We start from the raw sequence: 27,450 nt of genomic DNA on the forward strand, positions 1-27,450 counted from the left end.
GTCCACTCATTCTTTCATTCAGTCAACACTTAATGGGGTGCCAAATAGCCAGACTCTGCTTTCTGGAAGCTTCTGTAGAGTGGGGAGACAGGCATATGTTACTAATTCCTAAGACTAAAATTGCCAAATTCATTTGCAACCAAAATGCTGCAGGAGAAGCAATAAATCCCACTTGGTGGAGGGACAGGGGTCATGGAAGTTGTCACAGAAAGGATAACACTGTGACGAGGGGCTCCTGGGTGGCTCAGTCAGTTAAGCGTCCAACTTCGGCTGGGGTCATGATCTCACAGTTTGTGAGTTCAAGCCCCACATTGGGCTCACTGCTGTCCCCTCAGAGCCTGCTTCAGATCCTCTGTCTCCCCTGCCCCCCCCCCCCCCCCGGCTCTCCCCGCTCACACGTGTGCTCACTCTCTCTCTCAAACATAAACACTAAAAAAAAAAAAAAATGGATCAAGTAGTGTAGGGAGAACTTTTCATTACAGGGTTTTGTTTTGTTCATTGGTTTTTATTGTTTATTTATTTTTCAGAGAGAGAGAGAGAGAGAGAGAGCAGGGGAGGCCCAGAGAGAGAGGGACACAGAATCCAAAGCAGGCTCCAGGCTCTGAGCTGTCAGCACAGAGCCCAACACAGGGCTCGAACTCACGAGCCATGAGATCATGACCAGAGCTGAAGTCGGACGCTTAACGGACTGGGCCACCCAGGCGCCCCTCGTCACAGTGTTATTGAGGTATAGCTGAAGTACAAAAACCGTACATGTTTAAAGTGTACAATTTGATACATTTTGGCACGTGTGAAATCATCACTACAACCAAGGGAATGAACACATCTATCGCTCCCCAGAATTTCTTCTTGCTCTTTTGTAATCCCTTTCCTCTGCCCCCTTCTTCTCACCCTGCCAGGAAACCACTGATCTGCTCTCTGTCACTAAAGACTGGTTTGCATGTTCTGAAATTTTACATATATCATGGAACCATACATCATGCACTCTTTTTTTCACCTGGATCATTTAACATAGCAAAGTTATTTCGAGATTTATCCATGTTGTAGTCGTATCGGTAGTTTATTTCTTTTTGTTGCAGAGTCGTATTCTATAGAATGAGTGTGCCATAATCTGTTTATCCACTCAGGCATGGATGGACATTTGAGTTGTTTCCAGTTGCTGGTACTACAAACAAAGCTCCTAGGAACATTCATATATAAGTCTTTGTATGCACAATGCTTTTATTTCCTTGGGTAAATATCCAAGAGTGAAGTTTCTAGGTCATATGGTAGCTGGTTCAGTCAATAGTGTAAGAAATTTAGTTTTTTAACAGTGTAAGAAATTTAACAGTGTAAGAAATTACACAGAGGTGTAAGAAATTTAACTTTTAAGAAACTGTCCAGCTGTTTTCCAAAATGGTGGTCCCATTTTACATTGCCTCCAGCAGTGTAGGAAGGTTCCAGTTGTTCTACACGGGAGAGGTTTCCTTGATAAGGAAACAATATGAGGATGAAAGTATGTGTGATGCTCAGGGAACATCAAATAGTCATAATTGAGCAAACTGCGTGGCAGTGGACTACAAGGAAGAAATTTTATTTCAGGCCAGCTCATGGAGGGCTTTGGTATTTGGAGTGATGGAAACTCACTGAAAGCTCTTGAGGAGGGCACTACCTGGCCCGGCCTCTGGCTCTAAATGTAGCTTCCCATCTGCATACCATTCCCCCCCTCATGCTTTTCCCTTCCTTGGAATACATTCATCTACTATCTTGGTACCATTTTGGGACCATCAATGGAAAGACCAAGACCCAACTGAAATATTAATTTGTCTTCAAGTGCATCCCTTACCCCTGGACTTCTTTAACCATTCTTTCATACGTCATGGCCCCAAGTCATACTCACATTGCAGGTGAGTCCCCTATTCATCTGAGGTCTCTGACAGCAAAGAGTGGGGCTCATTCATGCAACATCACTCACAAGACCAATCCCTTTTAGAAGACATGTCTTTAGACACTTCTCCTTTGGTCTTATTTTTATTCGGAGTCCAAACTGAAATAACATTTTAAATCAACGAAGGTACAAATCTCGTTGCTCATTTTGCCGAGACCAAAATGAGAATCTGTGGGCTGATTCCGAGGAGGCAAAAAAATTACTCTGCCTCCCTCCCAGCTTCAGTTAGCTTGACCATCCTGTCCTCATGCTTTGCTCTTTATGCTCACCAGGTCTCCTTCACTCAAGTGTGGCAAATTACATAATTAGTGAAAGAGCAACAATTTTGCTGAGAAAATGGTTATGTGTTTATGGAAGTTCAATGGCTCAAAATGTCTAATGAAACCATTTAATGAGCCCAAAGAAAGCAGAACTGGGCCCCAGCCAGCTCTGCAAAACTGGGGATAACTGAGAAGCACCTCCGATAGAGAAGAGCATTTTGAGGCATGGCTTGGGTAGCAGGCACTCATTCCTAGGGTGGCCTCAGCCTCCCTCTCTCTCTCTCCTCCGTGCTGACACAGAACAAAATAATTAGTGAAAAGTTCCCAGGAGATGGTCTGTGGCTGTAAACAGTCTCATCTATACCCTCTCTAGATTCACATCTTTCCATCTCTTTCCCAATTTTCCATAAGATGTTAAAGTCATTAGGGAACACGGAACCTCATTGTTATTCTCTGAAAGCCTACCGTGATCCAGGGGTTTAGATTATGCAGTTTGCCTTCAATTGTTTTAGCAACTGGACAGGAATATGAATAAAGTGTGTGTGTGTGTGTGTGTGTGTGTGTGCGTGTGTGTGTTATCTTGGGACCTGCAGGTTGGTGTGCTATAATGCACTTTATTTCCTCTGTGCTCCCCCAGAGCATCAGGAACTTCCAAATTCTAGCCTGCATTCAGGAGAACATTCTTTCCAGAGAATTCCATCCTTTTCTTTAGTGTGTCTATTGGACAAGGGAAATACCAAAAAACATTTGGGCTGGGGGCTTGGTTACTTTAGTTTTCAAACTGCCCTGGAAAGCTCTATGGCCTTGACATTGAATCAGTATTAGAGCGTAGCAGAGGCCACTACTCTAACGTGCGTTCCATAATATATTTTCTCCTGTTGGAAAGTATCCTAGACTATGGGGGGATTTTTTCTGGGGTCTTCCCTGGATGCCTCAACCCAGGCTGCTGCTTGGCCATCTTGTTCTGTCTCTCATTGGCATCTCTGATCAGAGTGACAGAGGATGATAGATCAAGGCAACATGAAATGCTCCCTTCCTTCCGAATAGACAGGGGGAATGAAATTGGTGAATTTAGCTGAGGGTGAGCAAGAGAATTCTAGACGAGAAGGCCAGTGGAGACACTTCACTATCCTGAAGCTGTGTGAGCATTCAATATAGGACCTCATCTGTTTTGTTAAATTGACAATTTCCTTTAGCAGGAAATAAAGGTTAATGCTGAGTTTCAGACCAGCTACAGAGTAAGAAATAGCTTCACTTTTTAAAGACTTGGCTTTTTAAGGCATTCTGCATGTAACCCAATTTCGTTTGATGGAGTTTGTTTTTCCTTCTCCATTTGCTGCCTAGAAATGTGCGCTTCATTATCTCCTGCAGAGTTGGGGTTGGTGGGGGGGGGGGGGGGTGGAGAGAGCTGGAGACTCAGAGTTCTCCGGGCCTCAAAAGCTCTCAAAAATAAAATAAAATATATTAAATAAAAGTGAAATAAATGACAAGAGCATCCATCCCAGTGGATTTGCTGTCTCAAACATGTCACACCACACAGCTGTAACTCCTAAGGGGTACTGACTGGACCCCTTCAGTTTCCATTTCACAAGCATGGAGTCAAGGCCAAACCCAAACAGGCAGTGGATAGCACATTAGCACAGACATACACAGGGGTAGATTTTATTCCAGGGCAATGCAGTTTTTATTTGAGAGAAAACTTTGCATCTGTCATGCCCCTTTCAGGATACAACAAATTAATAATTTGTTTTGGATTTTTAGAAAAATTTAAACCTTCCAATGCTCTAACACGAAGGAAGGGCTTTATCTACATAAAATGATTATAATGGAATATGATTGCCTGGGATAAAATGCATTACACTAGAATTGTCTTTTTGAATATTGATATAAGGAAACACACACACACACACACACACACACACACACGTGATTGTAGAGTATCAATTTTTTAATTTAAAAAGAGTAATCAAACAATTACCAGGGAGAAAAGACACAAAGCGCCAGGCCTCTCAATAGCACTGGCTGGGTACATGGCTCAGGTGCCCTCAATAAGTGGAAGTGAATTTACTTGATGTCACACAAAAGAGCCACTCCTCTCAGGATCCAGTGATCTGGGGACAAAACTGTTCGCAGGTACACCACGGTGATGAAGGTCAAGTCAGTACGCCTCGGTTTCTTGTAAATAGGACACACATACAGCTTGGGGTCCTTGGGCGCGATGGAATTAATGGCAAAGATATGCAGCACAGGCAGCTGTGTGAAGAGCACCTTGGGAGTGGATTCTGTAAGCTTCCCATTCCGTCTGTCCCAGGCTGCTCCATCCATGTAGAGCCCATAAATATACACACCTTCCTGGAAGAGTCAAGCACGAGGTAATAGGATTTTTTTAAAACTTAGGCGCTGTGAGATGGACATTCATTACTGTAATAAAGGTCATCAGTTTAGAAAGAAGACATACACCAGTCTTAAAATGCCACCAGAAGAACAAATACCACTGGGTGCATTGCGTGAGTAAAATATTGAGCCCCATTTTCTCCTGCGGCCTATCTTGAGGCCATAAGGGCTGTGGAAACATGCCGTTATTGCTTATTTGAGCAGAGGGCTAGCCCGCTGGGGACGACAGACTTAGCCAGCAGCACCAAATCACCTGTGCGTAGAGATAAAAGTCTCAGAGAGGCCCGGTCTGTCATGTAGGGTCAGAACAAGGAACAGGATTTGGAGCCGGGCGCCATGCGGGATCTCAGCCTGTGCCAGCCTAGCCAACATGCCGCTCTAACCATCTCAGTCATTCAGTGAGAGTTGTGCAGCCAGGCCCAGAGAGCAGGAGAGCCAGAGCGCCCCCAGAGGCCAGTTGTGGTAGAAGGCGAGCAGGCCTGATAGTCAGGGAGGGGGTGTGTTAGTTCAACAGTGGCTGCTTGTTATCCTGTGTCTCTCTTTCACACAAAGGGGCCCTGCCCTTGAGGTCTTCACCATTAAATCGGGGAGAAAGACATGAACTGAATACAAGCACACACTTTTTAGAGAGGCTGCTTGGTGACCAACACTGAGACTAAGTGCAGTGACTTGAGGTGAAAGGCCACCTTGGGCTGGAGTGCTTGAGGGTCTTTGTGGAAGAGACAGCTTTGAAGGGTGGGCTGCTTTTGGAAAGAAAGAGGAGAGAGGGCAGGCATCCAGGCAGAAGCAATATAGTACAAAGATAGGTAGGATGGGTAGGAAAGCCCAGGCATTTTATTTAGCAGAGAGTTTAATGGTCATAAAATAAGTTAGGGCTTGACCGTGGAAGACTACAGATGTCAAACTGAAGAGTTTGAACTTTACGTTATAGGCCATGGGGAGCCATAGAACACATATTCAGTAAGAAAAGAAAGGCTAAAGGGAATCACGGGAAACTCTGATAATCATGTAAGCCCATAAGATATATCTAGGTAGAAGATGGTAACCATTTTTCCTTTCCAATGAGGAGTAGCTAAGGGGAAGCAAATGTAGACTTATTATAAGAGAGAGTGAAATTAATTGCCAAGTGTTTCCTGGAATCCCCCTCATGTGACCCAAGCGTATGAGGACCATATTTTGGGGACCAAAACCTAAAGTACATGGTCTGACAGTAAAATGGGCAATCCCAGAAAATCAGGACATATGTATGATTACCATCATTGGTAGTGACAATTACTACATGAACGATATAAAATGTAGATACCATCCGACGGTAAACTGTATCCCTTCTAGGTTCCTTTTAATCTCAGAACTTTGCAATAGTGTCACCCAAAAATTCACGTCCACTTAGGATCTCAGAATGTGACCATTTGGAAGTAGGGGCTTTTCAGATCTAATTAGTTCAGGTCATACTGAATTAAGGTGGGCTCTAAACCCAATATGACTGGTGTTCTTGTAAGAAGAGGAGGGGATACCCAGAGGTACACATAGGGAAGAAGGCCATGTGATAATGGAGGCAGAGACTGAAGTGTTACCACTATCAGCCAAGGGATACCAAGGACTGCCTGCAACCATGAGAAGCTGAGAGAGAGACATGGGACAGATTCCCTCTCCCCACCCCCCACCCCCCCCCCCCCACCACCCCCCGAGCCTTTGGAAGAAACCAACTCTGCCAACACCTTGATTTCAGACCTCTGGCCACCCAAACTCTGAGGAAATAAACTGCTGTTGTTTTAAGCCACTCAATTTGTGGTACTTTGTTGCAACAGCCTTAGGAAACACATACATATCTCAGTACTGCTCTAACAAATACCTACAAATGTGGACATGACTTTGGAATTGCATGATGAGAAAACGCCGGAAGAATCTGGAAGGGCATGATTGAAATAGTTTAGGTCTACTTGAATGGAGAGATCGCTGGTGGAAATATACTGGTGTGCTTCTCGTGAGATGGCAGACAGAGTGAGGACAGGCATTGGACGCTGGAAGGAGGCAACCCTTGCTGTAAAGTGGCAGAAAGGGCCAGAATTTGGAATTCATCTGGTCCAGGCTTCTTCTTTGGCAATTGAGGGAGTGAAAGTCACAGAGGAAGGGAAAACGGGGCTAAGATTTATTGAGTACCTATGTGGGGTCCTAAATGATTCCATTGAATTGGCACAACCATCTTTCATGAGGTTGAATTACTGGCCTTATGTCACAGAGGAAGAAGTTGAGGTCAAAAAATTAAAGAACTTGCCCAAGTTCACAGAGCAGGTAAGTGCCAAGCAGTGGCTCTCAATGGCGTCTGCTTACCTCGGGCCCCTGCTCTTCTCCCCTCCAGGGGTCCCTCCACCAAGGGGTCCCGCAGCTAGTGGGGGCACTGCTGGAACTGGCCCAGAGCTCAGGACTGCGAATACTATTGGTCTCTACTGCCCTCCACACTCGTCCAGTCTGTGAGCAGCCCACAGCTGCAGCAGGAGACGTGTGGAAAACCCTTTTTTAGCAGACACAAGTGTAACTTGTCGTTGTAAAGAAAGGCTGTCTGGGGAGTTCCAGTGCTTGGCATTAATTCCTGCCCCAGCAAATGGAGGAGGTTTCAGCGTCAAAGTCTCCTGGTTACGACCGAGGAAACCCCACCTACAAAGCTGAGGTTCAATCTCAACTCCTCTTGGGTGGACATGCATTTGGAAGTTGATACGCAGCTACCACTTGGAGCTCGCTGAATGAATTTACTAAGGGCTTCTGTATGCACTATTACATCCTCCAGGCCAATGGAGGGACAGAGACTGTGGCCAAATGAATGTATCCGTGGAAAAAAACACACCCACCTTTCTGAGGAGAGGGAAGTTGGCAGTTTTAGGAACGTGGCCCTTGACCTGGTTGTGCATAGCATACGTGTTGGCTGGGGGGAGGCAGCCTGTCAGGCATGAGGAGATGGACTGGGGGGTGCGATATGCCAGACCGGGACCCCCACCTTCTCCCCTCTTTGAGTGGTGAATGTTCTGTTTCAGGCATACTGCATCTCAACAGGTCTTAACCGAGGCACTCATCAGTCAGTTTTAAGCAGAATGTGAACTTGCAACACTGGTTCCAGAACTGCCCCTGCTATTTGCCCAGTGGTGCCTACCACGGGGGGTGATGTGATCTCCTCCTTGGTCTGCCGCAGAACTTCATTGTGGATGGTCACAGAGTCCAGGGCCCAGCCTTTGTGGGCGCGGGTCACTTCCTGCCTCATTGCTGTGAGGAAGCCTTAAAGAAAAGAAAAAAGATAATGCCGATGCCTTAGATCAGTCCACTCGAGAAACAAGACAGGAAGAAGCTCCAAGTGTTAGCTGCTTATCAACCTCCAAATGCGTGCCCACCCAAGAGGAGCTGAGATTGAACCTGAGGGGCACATTTCTTTCTGTGTTTTGTTTCTATGGGGACCTGCAATGAGCTAAGTATTCCTTGCTGGCTGACAGCAGGAAAGCAGCACCCTTTCTGCCTCGGAGAGAGCTTTGGTTTGAAACTCTCATGGGGTTTCAACCACTCAAGTGTCTAAAGATTGTAATCCAGGCCTAGCTCCTCGTCTCTATTTGAAATCACACTGCTTAGGAACAAGACTGGAATGGCAAATATTCTGCGATCAGCATTCCAACTAAAACTAGAATCAAACCATTATCAAGCTTCTATTTGCTATAATGGAACAATTTCATTTTGTCTAAGGAAACAAGGCATAATGCCAAAATAGAAAACCCAACTTTCAATTTGATCAAACAAAGCAATCACACCGGAAAGGAAATCTATGTGTTTTAATGTGCATAATACGGTTATTTTTAAGGCAATACAAGGTTACACATATTGTGGCCTTTCTTTAAACTTAATACAATATTTGCAAACCATGCCATTCAATTCAACAGGAGAAGCCTTTCTTGGAGAGCAGCAATTAATGTTAGAAACTACACCCTAAACTTCAAATGGACTTCAAAACCTTAAGAAGATTTTATCTGTGACCTCTATATTACATTTGGCTCCCATGTTAATAGTGAAAATCATAAATAAATTTTGGAATATGTTATGTCCCCCACCCCTACTCCCTGTCAGATCTGAGCATTATTATGCACCAGCATGTGAGAATATTGTATCAAGTTTGGGAACAGAGGGAAGAGAAGAAGTTGCAAGACATAATAACAGGAACTGAGTTACTACCCCTTGAAGCTGGAAAGAAAAACTAGGCCCTAGCTTGGCTTAATGAGGGAGTCCAGTTCTTCCAGTTTCCAAGTCCCTTCCTGGTAACTGAATTAGACACTTGGGGAGGCCCACATTCATTCATTCATTCATTCATTCATTCATTCGTTAAGTCTCTCAGGAGTAGCTCTCGCATGCCAGGCACAGCTCTTGGTGGGATGACCACAAAGATGAATAGGCCATCCATGGACCCTGCATTAAAGGAGCTCAGTCTAGAAGAAATGTGGAGGAAGGCAAGGCATATAACACAGTGTTGTTATGAGCAGAGGTGTAAACAAAATAAACCACTCGGGAAGACAGCTCAAGGCAGGCTGAATCAAGAGGATGAAGTTGAAGGTGACTCTTATAAGGTATGTAGGAGTTTACCAAATGGGACAATTCCAGTTAGAGGAATAGCATGTGCAAAAGCATGGGGGTCTAGGCTAAAGGTGAGGCCTTTGTTTGTGCAGATACCACATCTGGCCTAACCCAAGCTGTCCCGTCACCACACAAAGCAGGCTACCATCGTCAAGGGATTAAAGAAGCTAAGTACACATAAGGAAGCCCTCAGTGACCAGACAGTGATCTGGAGTCACATTCCAAAGGTCATGATGTGTGAGACTAGGCAAAATTACGTGGCATTGAATGTCAGTTCCATCTCCCATATAACCTCAAACAGCAGGGAATGTTGGTAGAAAGGAAAACTGGAATATTAAAGCAGCAGATTAAATTAAAGGTAAAACCACCTTGGCCCAGTGGGCTAAAGCACTGTCCCAGGCTTTAATGCATTTGAATGATCAACCAGTAGGGCCTGCTGCCCCATATGCCAGACTGGGGATGCTTGCCAAGGTACCCAATACCATAAAGGTAGGGAAGTTGCAGGAAACAGCCATTGTCCCCACTCTCGTTGTGAGTCAACATGCTATGCTGCTGAGAACACCAAGCCCCACCACACCTGGGAAAGGAGTTATCTACTGGAAACTGCAATGGGATGTCCTTCTGGGATGGCTAAGTTACTTCACACCCCTGGGTGAGGGGGAACTACTCAATCTTCACTGGGATCCCACTGTCCTGCTGTAGGCCAGACTGTTGAGATGCAGTATGCCTGAAACAGAACATTCGCCACTCAAAGAGGGGAGAAGGTGGGGGTCCCGGTCTGGCATATCACACCCCCCCAGTCCATCTCCTCATGCCTGACAGGCTGCCTCCCCCCAGCCAACACATATGCTATGCACAACCAGGTCAAGGGCCACGTTCCTAAAACTGCCAACTTCCCTCTCCTCAGAAAGGTGGGTGTGTTTTTTTCCACGGGTCCAATCATTTGGCCACAGTCTCTGTCCCTCCATTGGCCTGGAGGATGTTATCGGACACACAGAAGCTCTTAGTAAATTCATCCAGCAAGCCTTGAATGACAGCCAACAGAGCCTGTCCTTACCAAACACTGAGATGTCTCTAATGAGAAAAACTGTCTTCCAAAATAGGATGGCCTTGGACATTATTACTGCCTCACAGGGAGGTATCTCTGCCATTATCCAAATAGAATGTTGCTCATTCCTGATGAGTCTGCTAACGTATCATCTTTATTAAATCACATGAAGACACCAGTGAATGCCCTGAGTGATCCAGCTCCCAACCTAAGGAACTTAATAAATCAGTGGTTAGAATCACGGAGCTGTCAGTGAAAAAAGCTGTGACTAACTTTGGGGATCATTGTCTTAATCTGTGTTTTCTCTTGCATGTGTCCATTCTGTTGGCGTGGTATCTCCCTCCTATGCGGCCAGATGGCTACCGAAAGAGCCAGCTTCATGCTAGTGAAACCCCTTGCTGACTGCTCAGGTCCCATTGCGGAAGAGGAGGCCCCATGAGATTGTAAGAGCTGGTCACAGAGTGTTGCGGAAGGTCATCAAGAGGACACAGCCACCAGCTGATCTGTGAGCTGCACTTGGGCAATTGGAGCCTCCTCATTCCCTCCCCTGTCCTTGAAATGTGTGTTCCACTTGCCCTTCCTGCTTCCAGAAGCTGCCCTAAGGACATAGCCTTGAGATAGTGATGTATTGTTGAGGCCATCTGGATGGTATACATGACTGAACTCAGTTAAGTCCTCTATATAAACTTTTAACATTTGGCTGGTGGGTACAGAGATCTATTTGGCTTCTGGCCACCCAAGATAAACCTTTTATGTAAGTGTCCTTACTTATAAAACCTTCCACCTACCAATCTGAATGGCCTGCGTCTTTCTTCCATCTTTCCCTGCTCTCTGCATTTGGGGCTGGTTTCAGAGTACACCTTCAAAGCTCCCCAGGGAGGTGCAAACCAACAGTGACCACAATAATCAAATCCAATTCTTTCTTGTAAATCCCTCCATGAATGTCATTTTCATCATTCAACACTAAGCATGCATCCATGTGGCGTATTAGACACTGTGTATCCAAGTAGAGTAGTTGGATTTCAATTGACCCTATTATGCAATATTTTAAAATTCATCCCTGATCTATGAACCTACCGGCTCACAATGCACAATACATGAATCTTGGTCTCAACTGTCCATCGGCACAAATTGAATAATTGAAATTTTCTGTAACATTTTAAATTCCAACTAAATTGCAAATTTAACCTCTCTTCATACGGCACTCCAGACAATGACATAGGTGCCAGATGATGAATGACTGGGGTTCTCTCTTATGTAACACACCTGCTTTGAAGATTTCAGCCATTATTGAAGAGCTCTGAAAACCTCCAGTGCAATTAGGGAGAGACCATCTCCTATCCCCTGCCTACTAGGGGATATGCATGATGTTGTCTAGTTTCCTTCAATAGTATGCCTCCTAATGCTTGGGTAGCACTTTTAGTATGCCAGTAGGTAGAATCTAGAACACAGATTACCTTGAACTGTTAAGAAAGGGAAATGTTAAAGAAATATATATATCTGAGGCCTGAGACTGGAGGGCAGGGAACTGTTCTATGGGTAATTCCCACCCAGAGAACATGGAGAAGATAACATAGTTTTTCAAGTCTTGATAGTTTTGTTTTGGCTTCCTAAAAAGAAAAACATGATCTTGTGGAATTCCAATTGCAGTAAATCCACTGAAATGTTCACTATTGAATTTAAAACAATGAATGGCCACCTTTCTTGTAGACTAATATCAAGGCTAATGGAATCAAAATCTTTGTTTTCTGAAGCCTGTATAATTTTATTTATTTTTCTTTTTAAAACATTTTTATGTTTGTTTATTTATTTTGAGAGAGATAGCATGAGTGGAGTAGGGGCAAAGAGAGAGGGAGAGAGAATTCCAAGCAGGCTCTGCACTGACACAGTGCAGAGTCGGATACGGGGCTCAAACTCACAAACTGTGAGAGCATGACCTGAGCTGAAATCAAGAGTCGGTCACTTAACTGACTGAGCCACTCAGGTGCCCCTGAAGCCTGTATAATTTTAAAAGACTATTGACATATTTTTCTTTATAAAAACTTGAAAAGCTTTTGTCTTGGCACCAATTTAGTTTTAATAATTCTTAAACCAAATTTCAATCATCAGTGGTAGAAAAGTGATTCATACTTTCATATGTTTGAATTGAGAAACAAAAAGTTGGGGGAAGTCTTCACCAATAATAACCTTTTGTTCTTCATGATATTTAACCACCCACATGGAAATGGGTGATTTGACTATTCAAACATCTGAGTTGCATGTGTTCTAAATGAGGTGTTTAAAAAAAATTTTTTCACCTTCACACTCATACAGCACAATGAAATCTTAAAAGACTTGTCAAGTTTTTCTTTAAAATTTTCAGTTTCAAGCTAGTGTTGTACTTTGGAAACTCAGGTCTAAAATAACATGTGTTGTGTCTTAATTCCTATAATAGTAGTAACCCAACATTTCAGCAAACTAATTACTGTTGTTCGACTCGTGCAATCAGTCAGCCTAAAGAAAGCTGTAGAGTTCTTTAAGTATCATTTCAAACATGGCCTGAGAAGAGACTAAAGAAATAACTAATCAGGAAGGTTGCTTGTCTCAATTTGATAAGGAGGAGGTTAGTATTCGGTAATGATGCTCCTATCGGCCTTTTTTTTTTTTTTTCTTTAATAAATGAACCGGTCTTTATGTAACAGGCCTTAGGTTGGGCAGTATTTCCTGTCTTATTAGTTACCAAGCCTCCCAGTAGCATCTTCAAAGATGAGGAGAAATGATGTTCCTGCTGCAAGCATATGACAGGCAGTTTTTCCCCCAAATGAGAAGCAAACAGAGTTCATTAGTAAGTTAAATAAAGGTCAGAAATCGTTAAACAAAGATGAGGCTGATCCACCCGGTTGAATAAAAATGCACCAGGCACCTCTCCTGATGCTTTGCTAGATGCTGTAAGGTGGGGGATCTTAAACTTGGCTGCAAGTTAGAAATATCTGGGAAGTCTTATAACTCCTGATTCCCATGTCACAACCCAGATCAGTAAAATCAGAATCTAGAGGTGGGACGCTGGCATTGGCATTGTTTCAAGGCAGGGCTTCTCAAACTTTAATGTTCTTAGGTATCAGCTGGGGAAGGAGCTTTTATTAACATGCAGGTTATGATTCAGTAGGTAGGTCAAGGGTAGGGGCCTGAGATTCTCCATTTCTATCAAGCTCCCAAGCAGTACTGATGTTGTTGGCTGGTGGACCACATACTGGGTAGTCTAAGGCCTAGTTTACACATTAGAATGACCAAGGGAGCTTTTAAGAAAACTAACTGTCCAGACTAGAGGCCTCATCACCAGAGGTTCTGATATAATTGGTCTGGAGCCCCAGGCATTACTATGTATTAAAAGTTTTGCAGGAGATTCTATTGTACAGGTAGGGCTGAGAAATACTGCTATGTAAAAAGATCCACACAGCAGGCCACTGAGAGGTCACTGACCCAGATTTGTTTTAAGAACAAATTTGACAAGTAGTAACAGAAATGCCCCATGTACAAGCAAAATATTAGGAAGGCTGTCAGTTGTATGAGTGGACTCCTTCCACAGTCCCTTGAGACATACATGCTCTCTGTGATGTTGTTAATCCAGGACAGGGTTGGCTTCAATAGAACCTGAGTATAAGTGGGAAAGCTGGGGCTACTTCTGCGGTCCCCTAAACCCACCATGTTTTATGTGCCAAAATGTAATTCCTTGAGCTGCTCTACCTTCTCTGAGTGCTACTTTATGCTTCCTTTCCCTTGCCCCAATCAAACCTTTCCATTTTTTCCCCTAGAGTGGTTCTATGGTCAACCAACTCTTCACAGAACATTCTCTCCATCTTCTTCCCCTTACTGGAGCCCTACTCAACTCTAAAGACACAGTCCTTCCCAATTGTTCCTCCATCCTTTATGAGAATCTCTGCTGCTTTGACAAACACACCCTCAGGCCACATGCTCCTCCCCTCTCCAAATACTATCTGCCTCCATTCACTGAGCATCCTCGATCATCTGGGCCTCTTCAGCATCCATTTAGCATCTTGACCTCTCCATTCCCTGACCTTATCATTTCTGAAGACCTCCTGAACTCCACCTTTTCTTCCCTTCTTTCCCAGGTAGTCTAGATTCATTCTTGTCATCACTTGCCCAGCCAAAACTCCAATCCTACATGAATCCAAATGTCCCCCTTCCTATACCTATTCCAGGCTGCCAAATAATACTCAGACCACCACATCATTGCCACTGTCCTCGACAGGATTCTCAAAGCCACCCACGAATCTTTCCCTGTCTCCCTCAGTAGCCCAATTTCTCAAACTTCTGCCCCCTCCTTAAGTCTCTCCTCCAACACCTTCCTGCTCCTGAGATCACTTCATGTCCTTCTTCAAGGAGAAAATAGAAAGCATCAGATAAGAACTCCCTTATCTCTTTGCCATCAAACTGACAAACTCACTTGCATCTACACTCATTCCTCCCTACAATGTGTGTGGTGTCCTTCCACCCTCTCAGAGTGCATCTCTCCTCTTGGAAGCCATCCCCTCTTTGCTTCTTTTATCTCTGTCTGTTATCTTTGTGTGCACTCTCTCTCTGTCTGTCTCTCACTCTCCTTCTATCTCTCTCTACTGGCTTCTTCCCAACCGTATTTGAATAGACTCAAGCCTCTCCTATCATTGTAAGAAGGAAAAAGGAAATCCTTTCTTCTTACAACCACTCCTCCAACTTGCTTTTCCTCTTCAAAGCCAACTTGCTTGAGACAATTATCCTTCTTGTTCATATTCTCTGTCTCTCCATTTCCTGTGGTCCTACTCACTCACCTTGAAGTCTGACTCCTCCACCTCCCCATCCACCTCACTGACACTTCTTTTGCGAACAATCTCCTTATTGATAAAGCCATCTGACCACGTTTGGTCCTATCTTACTTGATTTCTGGCAGCTTCTATCACTACTTCCTACTTTCCCCTCTTGTCTTCTACCACACTATGGTTTCTTGGCTTCCCTCTTCAAAGCTGTTTGGATATGAAAGGACCATTCACAAGGATTGGGTGATCTGGAGGATGGTGATACATAAGCAAATGTACAGAATCTTGATGAGGGTGGTTTAGGAGGAAGATGACCAGATGGCAGTACTGGTGAGGTTCACAGGAGTATGGAATACTCTACATTCACAGTTGGAAGTGAAGAATCAGAATCTCAAACAAGGACTTTGGATGAGTCAGTCGTATGTGCAGATAAACAGCTGCATCTGTGAGAATGGTTGACATCATCCATGTAGGTACCAGGGCCAAGGGCAGAACTTGCTTGAGAAGAGCCTACAAAAGTGGACTAAGAAGCAGTCCTAGAAGAGACAGGAGGAGAACCAAGGAAGGCGATGGACGAAAGCCAAGGTGTTGAAGAGTTTCCAGAATTGGCATCCTAGTATAGTTAAGGGGAATGAAGTTGGCAATAAGGTCACTAGGTTTGGTAGCCTTGGAGAGAGCAGTGATGAGGCTGGCCAGATTACAAGGGATTGGACACTTGGTAAGGAAGATAACGATGTGCAGAAACTAGAATTATAAGAGATGTGTATAAGGATTATGACTGAAGCCAGGTACATCTAAGCCCCTGTGACATGAAGGCAAGGAAGATGGGTTGTTACTCATTTTGGAGGCATTTTAAGGTGTCCACAGTCGTCCTATCATTCTGTGGTTTGAGGATAGAGCAGGTGAGTACTATCACTCAGAGGTTTAGAACCCTGAGGTCCATTCACCTGGCTTCCCTCAGACATTAGGGGAAGCTCTGGTTCAGCACACAGTGGCTTTGGGGAATGATTATGATTGTTGTGGGATTAGAAGAAATCTCCCAGTCCCTTCTAATCCTAAAATTCTATTAAACCTTGGTGCATTTTTCCACCCAACAAACGTCAGGCTTTTTATAAGACAAACATTCAGAAAGTGCTGCTAGTTGATGATGTTGCCCTGAAAACAAATACACCAGCAAGAGGTTATAGATAATTTTTACTATAAAAAAAGATAACAGGACAAAAAATACCTATCCCCTTGCTTTAGCAAAATCCTCTAACAGAAAATCTTGATTTGTACTATGTATAACTTGTCACTGATATCTCCTTTGTCAGACTGACACGGATTGTTGAGACACTGAGAAAAAAAAGCAGAAAACCTAACAGAAGTTGGCATCCAAATGGCATCAGGCTCCAGGTGGAGTTAAACATTTGTAAAATAACGATACTACATGATTCAATCTAAGATAGAGGTGTGAGGTCTGAAGAGCATGTTCAGCCTCTGCATCAGCAGTACCTGTGAATCATACCTAACAACAAATGACAAAGCATGGCTATCAGTTAAGAGGTTTTGAAAGGCAGTCAATCCCTACTTGAAGCCAGGCTCATTACAACTCATTTTCTACACCTACGACACAGGCACACACACACACACACACACACAAATTAGAATCTAAATCATATGTACATGATACTCTGAAAATGTACACCTGTGGGAACAAGAGACAGAACAATTCCTTCAAGAACCCTGAGAAGGACAATCTTTTTTTTTTTTTAATGTTTTTATTTATTTTTGAGACAGAGAGAGACACAGCGTGAGCAGGGGAGCAGCAGAGAGAGAGGGAGATACAGAATCCGAAGTAGGCTCCAGGCTCTGAGCTGTCAGCACAGAGCCCGACGCGGGGCTTGAACTCACGGAGTGTGAGATTATGACCTGAGCCGAAGTCGGACGCCCAACCGACTGAGCCACCCAGGTGCCCCCTGAGAAGGACAATCTTAAACAATATGTGAACATGTGTATCAACAATTGCTGGAGTACTAAGGTCCTCTTGGACCTGAGTAATCACTGGGGTGCAAATCCCTGCACTACCAAAAGTTGAGCCATTGAACAAATATTATAGGGTCATGGGTACAGAGAGCTTGACCATTTTTTTTTTAATATTTATTTATTTTTGAGAGAGAGAGAAAGAGAGTGGGGGGGAGGAAGATAGTGAGAGAGAGAGAGAGAGAGAGAGAGAAAGGGAGAGAAGATCATGTGTGAGTGAGGGAGGGGCAGAGAGAGGGAGACAGAAGATCCAAAGCAGGCTCCATGCTGTGAGCATAGAGCCCGACGCAGGGATCGAACTCACTATGAGATCGTGCTCTGAGCTGAAATCAAGAGTCAGCTGCTTAACCAAATGATCCACCCAGGCACTCCCACCTGACCATTTTAATAATCAAGCCTAACTGCCATATAGGTGAGCTCATCAACTACTACAAGAAATTATTGTGAAGGGGACTGAAAATACCATTCCATGGCGGCTGACTCAGCCTCTTCGAGTGTGACTGACAAAATATCAGACCACCATAAGGCAATGGAGCAGTGCTACAAACAACATTCAGCTCAGACACAGACTGGGGGGCACACAAGGCTATCACCTGTCCTTGTGGCAGCATGGGCCTTGAAGGCACTTAGGCCTGAGGAGCAATCTTTAGAGACGCCACGGAAACACACATCTGACAGTACTGGATGCCATATTACATTATAAGAACACAAAACTAAATGGTTATATGTGAAATTTTATTTTCAAATATTTCATAGCCTAAGTGATTTTGACTCTACGTATTTGTAATAAAACTATGGTCTTGGGGCGCCTGGGTGGCGCAGTCGGTTGGGCGTCCGACTTCAGCCAGGTCACGATCTCGCAGTCTGTGAGTTCGAGCCCCGCGTCAGGCTCTGGGCTGATGGCTCAGAGCCTGGAGCCTGTTTCCGATTCTGTGTCTCCCTCTCTCTCTGCCCCTCCCCCGTTCATGCTCTGTCTCTCTCTGTCCCAAAAATAAATAAATGTTGAAAAAAAAAAAAAAAAAAAAAAAAAAAAAAAAACTATGGTCTTGTTGCAAACTGAATTACGTTTTACTTCAACGTGTTTTTTTTTTTTTAATTAAAAAAAAAACCCATTTATTTAAATATCTTGAGCCAAAGAAAGAAATTTCATTGAAGGGGACTGGGCTAGAAGATATAAAACCCAGGAGATATAGTCATGCTAAGAATCAATTATTGTCAAATAGTGATCAGAGAAGCTTCCAATTGGAAGGCGCTTTATCTGCTTGCACACTGCCTATGAACATGTATGAAATTGCTGTAATCTTTGTGATGTCCAGATTTGGTCAGGTGATATGGAACAGAAGGTAATTTTTCTCTCATGTCAAGAAAAGGAAAAGGAAGCAGAAAAGTGATTAGTGTGCAGGGAAAGCTGACCTCTACTATGCTACACCACAAATAAAAAGCAATCATAGACAAGACAAGGGTATATGTCTATGTACATGTGCATAAAGGTAGCATGCTTGAATCCAGGCCTTTCCAAGACATGAGAGCCATGAGAGAAAGAATCAGAGTTTAACCTGAAAACAGGAATTAAGGAAAGAGAAAGGATTGGTATTACTAACAAATAATAACAAGAAAACTGAAATGTACATCTGCATTTGAATTTTTTAAAATGATCTGGCTTGTGACATTTCTTAACAAACAGTAACAATTACAGATTAGTTCACATTAATACTTTGCCATTTTAAGTCATATTTCTAATGAAAAAAAAAACAGTCATGGAAAGAGACTGTGTGTTGTGATATACAACTTAATTTGTCTGTGTCTATGGAAGGCCAGGGATGAACCAACCCCATTACCTTGGTTCTTGAATATCAAAAATGCACTTAATGACCTCACATCCTTTTAAAAATCACTGATCTTTACCCCACTCCCAAATTCCAAGTCTGCCAACACACCTCTCCACCTGGATGTCCCACCGGCACTAGCTGACAAATCCAGTGCTCCTTGCTTCCCTCTCAGCCAGTCCCTCTTCCAACGCTCCCTGCCTTATACCAGGCCTTTAGCCTCAGCCATTGTCTCTCTCTATTCTCTCAAAGATCCCCCAATCAGGGTGCGTGGGTGGCTCAGTCAGTTGAGCTTCTGACCCTTGACTTTGGCTCAGGTCATGATCCCAGGGTCGTGGGATTGAGCCCCACACTGGGCTCTGTGCTGAGCATGGAGCCTGCTTAGGATCCTCTCTCTCTCTCTCTCTCTCTCTCTCTCTCTCTCTCTCTCTGTCTCTCTCCCCCTTTGTCCCTTTTTCCTGCTATCTCTCTCTAAAATAAATAAATAAATAAATAAATAAATAAATAAATAAATAAATAAATAATGAAAAAGTCCCCCATTTAGTCACCCCATCAGATCTGTCCCTCCCTCTTCACCTAGTTAAGGTCCCAGGCTCTCTCCCTTGGACTTGGTAAGAGTCTTATTGCTCAGAAGCTTCATACTCCAGTCTACTCTCTACCTTCTCCTGGGATTATCTTTTGATCTTTGATCTTTAATCAAATTGGATCAAAGACCCAATTTGATCCCGAATTGGGACTTCCAACTGCCTTTATGATGTGGCCTAAACTCCCCCAGGAGACTCCACACGCCAGCCTCACTGCCCCCCACCTCTGCTCCCCTCTCTGAACTCAGGCCATGCTGCTGTCCTTCTTTCCCTGGAGATGCCTTGTCTTTGCTCAGGTCTCTGACTGGAATGCCCCTTTCTCAAGTCCCTGCAAATTCTACCCCATTCTTCCTGTATAAAGCTCTTCTGGAGCCTTGCCTTGGCAGAATTCATCTTCCTGTCCTCTGTACTACTATGGCACTTAGCTCTCACTCGGGTGAAGCACTTATCACATTATGTTAAAGTTGCTGATGGGTCTGTCTTACCAATCAGATTATGAAGCTCCTTTAGGGCATGAATTGGGTCTCAAATCTCTCTCTATTGAAAGCACCTAGCAGAGGGGCTAGCAAATGGAAGGTGGTTAGACAATCCTAATTAAGTTAAGTGCTATTTCTTCAGGCCCTCAAGCCAGGAATTACCTGGTGACAACTCACTCAAATTGAGGGCTGGTAAGGAGGAAAGAGACACTCATAAGTAGACACATGAAATCCGAGAACCATAATAAAAATGTTTCCTCCCCAAATTCAATGGAAAATCTGGGAGAAAAATAGATAAGTGAAATCTGGGAGCTGTCCTTTACAAATATAAAGCCTATTGACACAGTAATATACTATGTATAGTTTTGTAAGCTCATAAAAACAGCCATGGTTAATGTTTTAAATTTAGAAAATGTTAAGATACTTAAAAATGCATGAAGTGAATTAATGTATGTACACAGGGGACAATTAAAGGTATACTATTTGTTGAAGTATTATTTATACAAAGAAAACTGCGTAAGTGTACAGCATGACGAATTTTCACCAAGAGAATACAGCCATGTAACCAACATCCAGATCAAGAAATGGAACATTCCTAGGCCCCCAGAAGCCCCCTTGCGCCCTTTTGCAATCACTGCCCTCTCCCTCAAGGGCAACCACTAGCCTGACTTTTAATACCATGGATCTGTTTTGCCTGTTTTGATTCTTTGTGTAAATGGAATTATACAGTATACATACATCACAATGTACACAGTATAACAAATTGCAATGTGTTCTGACTTCCTTCACTTGAGAATATGAGATTCAACCATATTGTGAGTAGCAATAATACCTGTTAAATTTGTATGTGTAAATTAAATTGTATTACAAGTGGACCTATAAGATGCTGAACTGTAAGGAATCCAACATTACTTTATTTGGGCCAAGAATTACTTGAAGTAGCTATGAAACTAGAAGTCAACCTCAAGAAAAAAAATCTGCAAACACCACAAATGCATGAAGGTTAAAAAACATGCAACTAAATAATGAATGGGGGGGAGGGTCTCTCCACCAAGAAGACCTAACAACTGTAAATATTTATGCCCCCAAATTGTAAACACCCAAATATATATGTCATTTAAAAACAAATATAAAGAAACTCATTGATAATAGTACAATAATAGTAAGGGATTTTAACACCCCCACTTAACAACAATGGACAGATCATCTAAGCAGAAAATCAACAAGGAAACAATGGCTTTGAATGACACACTGGATCAGATGGACTTAATAGATATATTCAGAGCATTTCATCCTAATACAGCCGAATACACATTCTTTTTGAGTTAACATGAAACATTCTCTAAAACAGATCACATACTGGGTCACAAATCAGCTCTCAACAAGTACAAAAAGATTGAGATCACACCATGTGTATTTTCAGAACAACAATGCTATGAAACTTGAAGTTAATCATAAGAAAAAAATGTGCAAAGACCACAAATACATAGATATTAAAGAACATCCTACTAAATAATGGATGAGTTAACCAGGAAATTAAAGAAGAAATTTAAAAGTATATGGAAACAAATGAAAATGGAAACATGACAGTCCCAAACCTTGAGATGCAGCAAAGACAGTCGTAAGAGGGAAGTATATAGCCATCAGGCCTACCTGATGCAAGAAAAGTCTCAAATACACAACCTAAACTTACACCCAAATGAGCTAGAAAAGAAATAGCAAATAAAGCCTAAAGCCAGAAGGGAAATAATAAATATTAGAACAGAAATGAATGACATAGAAACAAGCAACAACAACAACAACAACAACAAAAACACAGCAGAACAGATCAACAAAACTAAGAGCTGATTCTTTGAAAGAATTAGTAAAATTGATAACCCTGTAACCAGACTTATTAAAAAAAAAAAGACAAAAATAAATAAAATCATGGATGAAAGTGGACAGATCACAACCAACACCACAGAAATACAATCATAAGAGAATATTATCAAAAATTGTACGCCAACAAACTGGGCAATCTGGAAGAAATGGGAAAATTCCTGGACACATACAAACTACCAAAAGTAAAACAGAAGAAATAGAACATTTGAACAGACCCATAACTAGCAAAGAAATTGAATCAGTAATCAAAAATCTCCCAACAAACAAAAGTCCAGGGCCAGATGGCTTCCCAGGGGAATTATATCAGACCTTTAAAGAAGAGTTATACCTATTCTTCGCAAACTGATCCAAAAAATAGAAATGGGAGGAAAACTTCCAAACTCATTCTATGAAGCCAGATTACCTTGATTCCAAAAACAGACAAAGACCCCACTAAAAAGGAGAATTACAGGCCAATATCCCTGATTAACACGAATGCAAAAATTCTCAACAAGATACTAGCAAATCAAATTCCACAGTACATTAAAAGAATTATTCACCACGATCAAGTGGTATTTATTCCTGGGCTGCAGGAGTGGTTCAATATTCACAAATCAATCAGTGTGATACACCACATAATAAAAGAAAGGATAAGAACCATATTATCACTTCAATAGATACAGAAAAGGCATTTGACAAAGTACAACATCCATTCATTTTAAAAAACCCTCCACAAAGTAGGTTTAGAGGGAACATACCTCAACATAATAAAGGCCATATATAAAAAAAAAAACCCACAGCTAATATCATCTTTAATGGAGAAAAACTGAAAGCTTTTCCTCTATAGTCAGGAACAAGACAGGGATGTCCACCCTCACCACATTTATTCAACATAGTACTAGAAGTCCTAGCCACAGCAATCAGACAACAAAAAGAAACAAAAGGCATCCAAATCAGCAAGGAAGAAGTCAAACTTTCACTATATGCAGATGACATGATACTCTACATAGAAAACTCTAAAGACTCCACCAAAAAAACCTGCTAGAACGTATACATGAATTCAGTAAAGTTGCAGGATGCAAAACCAACATACAGAAATATGTTGCATTTCTATACACCAATAACGAAGCAGTAGAAAGATAAGGAATCAATCCCATTTATAATTACACCAAAAACCATAAGATACGTAGGAATAAGCCTAACCAAACAAGAAAAAGACCTGTACTGTGAATACTATAAAACATTGATGAATGAAATTTAAGATGACAGAAAAAAAAATGGAAAGACATTCCATGATCATGATCATGGATTGGAAGAACAAATATTGTTAAAATGTCTATACTATCGAAAGCAATCTACATATTTAATTCAATCCCTTTCAAAGTACCAACAGAATTTTTCACAGAGCTAGAACAAGCAGTCCTAAAATTTGTATGGAACCCCAAGACCCCAAATAGCCAAAGCCAATTTTGAAAAAGAAAAGCAAAGCTTGAAGCATCATAATTCCAGACTTTAAATTATATTACAAACCTGTAGTGATCAACACAGTATGGTACTGGAACAAGAATAGATACCTATATCAACAGAACAGAATAGAAAACCTAGAAATGAACCCATAATTACATGGCCAATTAATCTTCGACAAAGCAGTAAAGAATATTCAGTGGGAAAAAGACGGTCTTTTTGACAAATGGTGTTGGGAAAACTGGACAGCAACATGCAAAAGAATGAAACTGGGCCACTTTCTTACACCATACACAAAAATAAATTAAAAATGGATTAAAGACCTAAATGTGAGACCTGAAACCATAAAAATCCTAGAAGAGAACACAGGTAGTAACCTCTTTGACATCAACCATAGCAACTTCCTTCTAGATAGGACTCCTGAGGTAAGGGGAACAAAAGCAAAAATAAACTATTGGGACTGCAAAAAAAAAAAAAAAAAAAAAAAAAAAAAAAAAAAAAGCTTCTGCAAACTATCAGGAAACCTAAAGAATGGGAGAAGATATTTGCAAATGACATATCTGATAAAGGATTAGTATCCAAAATCTATAGAGAACTTCAACTCAACACCCCTAAAATGAATAATCCAATTAAAAATTGGGCAGAGGGCCTGAATAGACATTTTTCCAAAGAAGAAATATAGGTGGCCAACAGACACCTGAAAAGATGCTCAACATTACTCACTGTCAGAGAAAAGCAAATCAAGACTACAATGAGATAGCACCTCACACCTGTCAGAAAGGCTAAACTCAACAGCACAAGAAATAACAGGTGTTGGTGAGGGTGTGGAGAAAGGGAAACCGTCTTGCACTGTTGGGAATGCAAACTTGTACCACCATTGTGGAAAACAGTATGGAGGTTCATCAAAAAGTTAAAAATAGAACTACCCTATGATCCAGCAATGGCACTACTAGATATTTACCCAAAGGATACAAAAATGCTGATTAAAAGGGACACACTTGCACCCCAATGTTTATAGCAACATTATCTACAATAGCCAAATTATGGAAGCAGCCCACGTGCCCATCAACTGATGAATGGATAGAGAAGTTATGGTATATGTATACACAATGTAATATTACTCAGCCATCAAAAGGAATGAAATATTGCCATTTGCAACAACATGGATAAGGCCAGAGAGTATCATGTTAAGCGAAATAAGTCAAAGAAAGACCAATACTATATGCTCTCACTCATATGTGGATTTTAATAAACAAAACAAATGAGCAAAGGAAAAAGGGAGAGGCAAATCAAAAAACAAACTCTTAACTATAGAGAATAAACTGATGGTTATTAGAGGGGAGGTTGGTGGGGGGGATGGATGAAATAGGTGATGGGGATTAAGAAGGGCACTTGTGATGAGCAGCAGGTGATATATGGAAGTGTGGAATCACTATACTGTACACCTGAAACTCATATTACACTATATGTTAACTAACTGGAATTTAAATAAAACTTTAAAAAATAAGAATTACTTGAAGTAAAATTATCCGTATTGTAGTAAGGCAAAAAGTTGTTGTGTCTCTGAACTTTATGAATTCAATGAACTCCACACATTTCTAAATCCAAAACACTAATTTAACCATAGTGGGTTTTATGAGCTTACCAAATTATGCACAATTTATTATGTCAATAGACATCTGGTTAGTAACTTAGTAAAAAATACTTAGTAAGAATTTCTAGAGTGAAGGAAGAAATGCAGCAGAATCACAAAGCACTTTTTCAGGGGATAAAAAACTGAGAGGGGGCCGAGTCTAGAAGTTCACTAAATGCCACATGATCAGTTTTGAAATCAGTCTAATTTCCTGCAACCTAGAAAAATTTTTGCATGTTTTGGTGCTTCATGTTTGACATTTTCATAAAACATTTAAAACTAAGATCTGAATAAAACTTTACTATTTCACATGTCCTGACCACAGGCTTGCTGAAGTAGGTGAGAAGAAAAATGGAAGGTTTGCCTCCATATTGTGGAAGCAATGGTAGAATGAATTTCAGATTGAATTTGCAAAACAATTACAGAAGGATCATCTGTGTTCCCCAGCCTTTGAAAGCCTATGCCCAGAACTTAGCAAGCTGTACCTCTGTATTATTATATATCATATATATATTCATCCCACAGTGCAACTACCCTCACCTTCCAACTTTACCCACTCTCCTATGAGCACATACCTTGTGGATTAAAGAAACCAGTCATCCAAAATACATTGGGCCTCCCCTCAAATATCCAAGTAGAAAACTGAGCGTTTCTTTCTAGAAGTTCAGTGAACCAGAAGCCCAGTGTGGATGAATCCCAGGACACTCTTTTCCAGATCTGAGGTATGCGAGCATCATACATGTTGTCCAGGGCGTCTCTCAAATTCTGAAAAAGGTAAAGTTAAAATATAAGAACAAGAGAAATCAGCAGAAGAGGGAAATGACAATTGAGATAATAGCTCACCTCACTCATAATGATTGTTCCCTCAATGGCCAATTTTAGATCACTCAAGCTACTGCGAAGTATTGAGATGACTTTTTGCATTCTGTCAATTTCTTGTCTCAGAAATATGTTCATTGAATTAAGATGTCCCATCTTGATCAAACGAGCCTTCACCTTAAAAAAAAAAAGCATACAAGAAATGAATTTCTAAATTTCTTTTATCATCTGTTATTTCTCTTCCAATGATCTCTCCTGTCTCTGTTCTTTTTCTTCCTCTGGATATATCTCTACCAAATGGATTCTAAAATATCTTTTGCAGAACCAAACTTGCCATTAAATTCCCCATTTTCTGGGCCTCAAACACTACTGTTCAACTAAAATGATTTTTATTTCCTATTGATTGTACTTAGTTGATAATTGGAAATGTACTTTAAAAAGCTGAAATAGAATTGTACCTTTTTTCCCTTTTAAATGATTAAGTACTAAGTGTCAGTTAAATATTCCTTTGCAATCTAACCTTTATAAGAGTACAGTTTGGAATATTTTTTTCATAATGCTTACAGAGTTGTTATTAGAAATGTCACAGAAAGTTAATACGGACAAAATCTTTACAGAGCAGTTACCAATGAACGATTGGCTGCAGTGTCCTAAGATCACTGTTGCCTTGGCCAGGGCGACTAAAGAGAGCCTTTCCTAATCTAATCAATGAAAATATTTGACTTCGTGGGAGAGCCATTAAGCACCTGTCATTTGTTATTTTTGGGGTATATCATTTATTGACCATTTTGAAGAGATCAATATAAAAACATCTGGTTGTGGGAATAATAAAATATAACAATTATTGGAAAATAAGCCAATATATATACACATTTCAATCTAGTGTCCTATGCCCAAGAAAAGATTGACTGTGAGTCCTGGCAAGAGCTCATACAGAGATCTGAACCTTCTGCTGGCCACTATCAAAGAGATGCCAGTACATGAGGGGTAAGGATAGGCACATGGAGTGGGAGAGAATTTAGACTGATGTACCAGTCTGCAGAATCACCAGAAAGCCATTCAACTGTAGGTTCTCTGCTGGAGATGCCCACTGCCCCATCCTGAGTCATGGAATGTTAGAGACGATGGCCTTCAAGTTCATCTGTTCCATCCTTCTCATTTTACATGCTAGGTTTGCTAGCATGGTGTTAAAGTGTCCCACTGAGCAATGGACACCTCTGTTTTCCTGCAGTTGGGCCACTTCTAGTGGGAAGGATGAAAAGGGGAAGCACAAACTCAGGGAAGCAGTGATATAAAAAGGAACAGCCTGGGTGGGAATACCTGGGCAGGCAGAGTGAATGATTTAAATCCCAGTCAAACATGCCAGTGGAGGTCCCTAACCCACTCACCATACCAACCTTCAGGTATTCTCTCAAATTCCTGGTTCTAGAACTTACATTTTTGCAGGCTCCACTGCCTCATTCTCAGCTCAGGCCCTTCAGCCTCCAGTGGCTGAAGAGCATATATATCACCCCCTTTAAATCACGACTACTGTGTAGAAATTCACACTGAAGGAGAAAGGAAATTATGGAAATACTTTTGCAACCCCCATATGTGGGAAATTAAGCCCAGGTGTTGGCTACAACGTCAAATCAACAGGCCAGGTAGGTATTTTTTAGTATGCTAACAGCCTCAAACAAATTGCCTTACCCTACTTACCGTTTTAAAGGAGAAACTTCTTTTGCAATAGAGTCAAGCTTAGGAAA

General features: G+C 41.8%; 1 protein-coding gene across 5 annotated transcripts in view; it reads right to left on the bottom strand.

Annotated features, from left to right (window-relative positions):
• Positions 1–3,843: 3,843 nt before the first annotated feature.
• The window catches only part of DNAH8 (dynein axonemal heavy chain 8), a 331,845-nt gene continuing 308,238 nt past the window's right edge, over positions 3,844–27,450 (bottom strand). For all 5 annotated transcript variants that reach the window (XM_053905062.1, XM_053905060.1, XM_053905063.1 and 2 more), the window contains 4 exons: positions 25,730–25,882; positions 25,462–25,651; positions 7,727–7,848; positions 3,844–4,539 (listed from right to left, as the gene is read on the bottom strand). In XM_053905062.1, the coding sequence (XP_053761037.1) occupies positions 4,252–4,539; positions 7,727–7,848; positions 25,462–25,651; positions 25,730–25,882 (753 nt within the window). In that variant the 3' untranslated portion in view covers positions 3,844–4,251. The remainder of the gene's footprint in view (positions 4,540–7,726; positions 7,849–25,461; positions 25,652–25,729; positions 25,883–27,450) is intronic.

The sequence above is a fragment of the Panthera pardus genome, unplaced genomic scaffold (genome assembly GCF_024362965.1).
Source record: "Panthera pardus isolate Hobbes unplaced genomic scaffold, ASM2436296v1 HiC_scaffold_17, whole genome shotgun sequence".
NCBI lineage: Eukaryota > Metazoa > Chordata > Mammalia > Carnivora > Felidae > Panthera > Panthera pardus.